The sequence below is a fragment of the Neoarius graeffei genome, chromosome 6 (genome assembly GCF_027579695.1).
Source record: "Neoarius graeffei isolate fNeoGra1 chromosome 6, fNeoGra1.pri, whole genome shotgun sequence".
Classification (NCBI taxonomy): Eukaryota; Metazoa; Chordata; class Actinopteri; order Siluriformes; family Ariidae; genus Neoarius; species Neoarius graeffei.
This window is the reverse complement of record NC_083574.1, coordinates 79,081,754-79,087,753: the sequence shown is the minus strand read 5'-3', so window position 1 is coordinate 79,087,753 and position 6,000 is coordinate 79,081,754. Positions and strand designations below refer to the sequence as shown.

At 41.5% G+C, this 6,000-nt stretch overlaps 1 protein-coding gene across 2 annotated transcripts in view; it reads left to right on the top strand.

Annotated features, from left to right (window-relative positions):
• The first annotated feature begins 2,341 nt into the window (after window positions 1-2,341).
• Window positions 2,342-6,000, top strand: part of golim4a (golgi integral membrane protein 4a) — a 99,566-nt gene continuing 95,907 nt past the window's right edge. Inside the window, exon 1 of one of the 2 annotated variants that reach the window (XM_060924060.1) lies at window positions 2,342-3,003. In XM_060924060.1, coding sequence (XP_060780043.1) covers window positions 2,799-3,003 — 205 coding nt within the window. In that variant the 5' untranslated portion in view covers window positions 2,342-2,798. The remainder of the gene's footprint in view (window positions 3,004-6,000) is intronic. The other variant, XM_060924062.1, reaches the window with a different exon arrangement.

The following is a 6,000-nucleotide window of genomic DNA, read 5'->3' as shown; positions in this document are numbered from 1 at the left end:
TTGCAGTCTGAACGTAGTGTAAGTTATCTGAGACCAAAAGTATAAGTTGGCACAACTTTCTTCAAAACTTAAAAATCTTAGTTGTCACATCAACTCAAAAATCCTGTGCAGTAAGTTGCCTTGAATTTTTAAGTTGGTGTAACTTTTTTTTTTTACAGTGTATGGTCCCACAGAGAATCCTGCACTGCGATTGGTTAATAATATTCCGCTTCCTGCGTTAGGATTGGTTCAAAGTTTGGCCAGGCAAGCAATCCACCAATCACTTTTTGTCAAATGAGTAATTGTTATTTCTGACTTGCTATAACAAAGAAAAATGAAAATAAAAACAACACAATGCCAAGAAGGCGGTTATGTACAGTAAGGGTTAATGTGAGTGTGCTGCATTTGGATGGAGCACCAGGAAAACACACACACACACACACACACACACACACACACTCTGACAGAGCAGCACACACACCTATAACAATGAGGTAATTATTTAGGGAGGGACTTCCTTCAGGTATGTAAAGCATGTCCGTGCTGAAAATTTCAGCAACATTTTGTCACATTTAGCTTAAAACAGTGTTTTAAAAACGGTGTGAATTTTTCAGACTCCCCTTTTTGCACGTTTATAACAATATTTGTCATCTTAGAGATATTTTAAATAGTTATATCTAAATGATAAATGTTACAAATAAATGTTAAATGTTAAACCTAAATGTAAATATATATGTTAAATTTAAATATAAATATAAAAATTAAATCTAAATGTTAAAAGTGAATGTTAAAAGTAAATGTTAAATCTAAATGTTAAATATAAATCTAAATGTTAAATATAAATATTAAATCTAAATGTTAAATCTAAATGTTAAATCTAAATCTATATTTAAATCTCATCTCATCTCATTATCTCTAGCCGCTTTATCCTTCTACAGGGTCGCAGGCAAGCTGGAGCCTATCCCAACTGACTACGGGCGAAAGGCGGGGTACACCCTGGACAAGTCGCCAGGTCATCACAGGGCTGACACATAGACACAGACAACCATTCACACTCACATTCACACCTACGGTCAATTTAGAGTCACCAGTTAACCTAACCTGCATGTCTTTGGACTGTGGGGGAAACCGGAGCACCCGGAGGAAACCCACGCGGACACGGGGAGAACATGCAAACTCCGCACAGAAAGGCCCTCGCCGGCCCCGGGGCTCGAACCCAGGACCTTCTTGCTGTGAGGCGACAGCGCTAACCACTACACCACCGTGCCGCCCCCTATATTTAAATATTAAATCTAAATGTTAAATATAAATCTAAATGTTAAATCTAAATGGGGCGGCACGGTGGTGTAGTGGTTAGCGCTGTCGCCTCACAGCAAGAAGGTCCGGGTTTGAGCCCCGTGGCCGGCGAGGGCCTATCTGTGTAGAGTTTGCATGTTCTCCCCATGTCCGCGTGGGTTTCTTCCGGGTGCTCCGGTTTCCCCCACAGTCCAAAGACATGCAGGTTAGGTTAACTGGTGACTCTAAATTGAGCGTAGGTGTGAATGTGAGTGTGAATGGTTGTCTGTGTCTATGTGTCAGCCCTGTGATGACCTGGCGACTTGTCCAGGGTGTACCCCGCCTTTCGCCTGTAGTCAGCTGGGATAGGCTCCAGCTTGCCTGCGACCCTGTAGAACAGGATAAAGTGGCTACAGATAATGAGATGAGATTAAATCTAAATGTTAAATCTAAATCTATATCTAAATATTAAATCTAAATGTTAAATCTAAATATCAAATTTAAATGTTAAATCTAAATCTATATTTAAATATTAAATCTAAATGTTAAATCTAAATCTAAATGTTATATCTAAATCTATATTTAAATATTAAATCTAAAGGTTAAACCTAAATCTAAATGTTATATCTAAATGTTAAATCTAAATAATAAATCTAAATGTTAAATCAAAATCTATATTTAAATATTAAATCTAAAGGTTAAATCTAAATCTAAATGTTAAATCTAAATAATAAATCTAAATGTTAAATCTATATTTAAATATTAAATCTAAATGTTATATCTAAATGTTAAATAAGTTGCCTTGAATTTTTAAGTTGGTGTAACTTTTTTTTTTTTTACAGTGTATGGGCCCACAGAGAATCCTGCACTGCGATTGGTTAATAATATTCCGCTTCCTGCGTTAGGATTGGTTCAAAGTTTGGCCAGGCAAGCAATCCACCAATCACGTTTTGTCAAATGAGTAATTGTTATTTCTGACTTGCTATAACAAAGAAAAACGAAAATAAAAACAACACAATGCCAAGAAGGCGGTTATGTACAGTAAGGGTTAATGTGAGTGTGCTGCATTTGGATGGAGCACCAGGAAAACACACACACACACACACACACACTCTGACAGAGCAGCACACACACCAATAGCAATGAGGTAATTATTTAGGGAGGGACTTCCTTCAGGTCCGCTACAGCTCGGTGACACGTAACTAAAGCTAAAGGTGTTGTATAAAGCTAATAGATCTGTTTATACAGAATAGAATTCGTATTTGTAGTAAAAAAAAACAAGCCCAGGACTACTTTTGTTTATTTGCTGGAAGGAACAAAACATCTTTTGGAACCTTTTCTTCACCTCCTTCTCAGGGGGAAAGTAAACAAAACTGTATGGGAAACTTTTCCTCCATCCTGGGAATGGGTGATGTTCTAACCCCGAGGATCTGCTTCTGGCTGAGCTGCAAAGTTCTGGTTTAAAAGGCTGCTCTTGGAATGTAAAGCCCATAAGAGGGAAAGTTTTTGGTAGAAGGAAACTTTTTGTGTCTCTTGTATACTGTATGGTCAGTGTGGAGAACATGGGCAGTGGGGTTTGCTCCAGAAAGCAAAGGAAAATCTTCCAGTTTTTGCTTTTCACTACTGTAGTGTTTGTCTTTATTTATGGAGGAATGGTTTGGTATGAAATGCACCAGCAGCTGAAAAGGACAGAAGCTCTGGCTCTGAAATACCAGCAGCACCAGGAGTCTCTCTCGGCCCAGCTCCAAGGTATTCACCAGTTTTTCACAAGTTCAAGAAGAGATACTGAGGCCCCTGAAACTTGTTTCTTAGTTTGTGAATCTGTGTTGCAAGGCCAGGTGGTGTTGTCGTTCTCTGTTCTTGTTTGTGTTTCAAAATATAATAAACACAAGTGTTTTTTGTCTTCAAAACCAACATTTCATGACCACTAGAACCACTTATGGATAGGTGGTTAGTGTCTTTTCAGCAAAATAATATTTTAGAAACTGTGTTTTGTTTTTGAACAATAAGAAATAGAGGAAAAACTTCTAGATAAATTAAAATTAAGTATTTACATACGTAGGGCGGCACGGTGGTGTAGTGGTTAGCGCTGTCGCCTCACAGCAAGAAGGTCCGGGTTCGAGCCCCGTAGCCGGCGAGGGCCTTTCTGTGTGGAGTTTGCATGTTCTCCCCGTGTCCGCGTGGGTTTCCTCCGGGTGCTCCGGTTTCCCCCACAGTCCAAAGACATGCAGGTTAGGTTAACTGGTGACTCTAAATTGACCGTAGGTGTGAATGTGAGTGTGAATGGTTGTCTGTGTCTATGTGTCAGCCCTGTGATGACCTGGCGACTTGTCCAGGGTGTACCCCGCCTTTCACCCGTAGTCAGCTGGGATAGGCTCCAGCTTGCCTGCGACCCTGTAGAACAGGATAAAGCGGCTAGAGATAATGAGATGAGAAAAGGCAGCGGCAAAGAAGCAAGTATTCAGCCTTGATTTAAAAAAAAAAAAGAAAGATGCAGCAGACACAAAGTACTTTGTATTTATTAATGTGGAAAATATGCTCAGTGTAATATGTATTTATTATTTTGAAAAGCCACCACGTTTTAATTGTGCGACAGTAATGACGTAAATACCAGCACGACGGACCAGTGTCCGAAAGCGTTTTTTTTTATTGTACCCAAATGAGCTCACTATATAGTCCTCTATATAGTAATTCCCTATATGGGGAGTAGTGAACGAGTTCGGACACAGGGAACGTTGGCAGATGCTGGTCACTTTGATTTCCGCTGTACGTTTTACTTCCGTCCTACGATGTCTCGCACAGGTCTCAACGAATCTCGTTTACGGCCATCGCTTTGACATTTGGACTGATATATTACATAGCGTATTTCAAACACACATAACTTGCTATAGCAGTGACAAAACAGCGATCAAAAATGCGTTCCTATATTTAATAAAATTAAATAAATAGAATTTTGATAATAAGGCTGGAATAGTATGGAAAAAAATTCACATTATGATAATCACACCCCATATCAGGGTTTTCTGTACTGTATGTCACGGTGGTGTAGTGGTTAGCGCTGTCGCCTCACAGCAAGAAGGTCCGGGTGGGTTCGAGCCCCGTGGCCGGCGAGGGCCTTTCTGTGCGGAGTTTGCATGTTCTCCCCGTGTCCGCGTGGGTTTCCTCCGGGTGCTCCGGTTTCCCCCACAGTCCAAAGACATGCAGGTTAGGTTAACTGGTGACTCTAAGGCCCTGTCCACACGGCAACGGATTCAGGTGAATCTGATAAAATTGTTTATCTTTTCGGCCTGGCGTCCACACGGCACCGGCATTTTGGGTGCCCCAAAACGAAATCTTTTGAGAACAGGTTCCAGAGTGAAAAAATCTGGCAACGGAGCCATTGCGAAGTCGTCTGGATGAGTAGAACGGATTTGTTTACGATGACGTCACAACCACATGACTGCCAGTGCTTCACGCCGGGTAGAAGTGTAACGAACTCGATGCGAGTTGTCAACAAATCCTATAACTTGGTTCATGAAACGCACTTACAAAATATTTTCACTGTGAATATTTGTGTAATGGTGTAAAGTGAGAGAGAGAGAGAGAGAGAGAGAGAGAGAGAGAATAGCCCTTAGGGCAGAGTCTTTAGTCCAAACACTGCAGACGCAGTACCAAACCGCGCACCGCTCGTGCGCTTTCCAAAAACAAAAACAATCCCGCCAGCAAAAATAGGGAAAAAAAGGAGCGATCTCACCTCTTCAGATGTTGGTTTAAGTCCGACAATACATTCCTCAAAAAGGGCGTAGAAGAACAAAGTAATCCATCAACGTGTAGCATTCAATTTATTCCGGACCATTAAAGAATTCTGGAGGATCTCAGAATGTTGGCGTACCGGCTTCCATCTACCCCCGGTCATTCCTCTCTCTCTCTCTCTCTCTCTCTCTCTCTATCTACCCCCGTTCATTCCTCTTTCCGCGTCTCCATTCAAAAAACGAGCACGTGATTTAAAGGGACTATAGCCATAGGACAGGGAGTGAGAAGGTGTGCGCGTGTGACAGGGAAGAACCAAGGCTCATGCTCGCCCTGAATTTCTCTTAAAGTGAAGGCAGAAGAACGTTCAGCGCCTGGCCAGGCTTTCTATGTATTAATTTACATAGACGTTTTAATATGAAATATAAATAAGTGTCTTAGACAATAGATACTATTTTACGCTACTGACTAATAATCAAAACTTTATGTGGCTGATGCTACAGAAGAAGGGGTTTATGCGCATGCGTCTACTTCTATTGTTCTGGTGTCTCCGATGGGACCGTCTTACAGCGCACGTAGAGGTGTGGCATGTGTATTGCATCGTTTTCAGCAAGCGTTGCGTTGCCATATGAACTTAATATTTTACTGATCCGTTGCCCATGTGGACACGATATTTAAAAAAAAAATCTCGTTGCCGTTGTCGTGTGGATGTAGCCTAAATTGAGCGTAGGTGTGAATGTGAGTGTGAATGGTTGTCTGTGTCTATGTGTCAGCCCTGTGATGACCTGGCGACTTGTCCAGGGTGTACCCCGCCTTTCGCCCGTAGTCAGCTGGGATAGGCTACAGCTTGCCTGCGACCCTGTAGAACAGGATAAAGCGGCTACAGATAATGAGATGAGATATTGCACATTGTCCAGTATTGCTTATTGTTAGGCTAGGCTACTGCTCCTTCCCGTCCTCTGTCCTCCTGTTACCCCTCCTCTCCCCCAGAGAGGAGCTGATGGCCTTATTCAATCA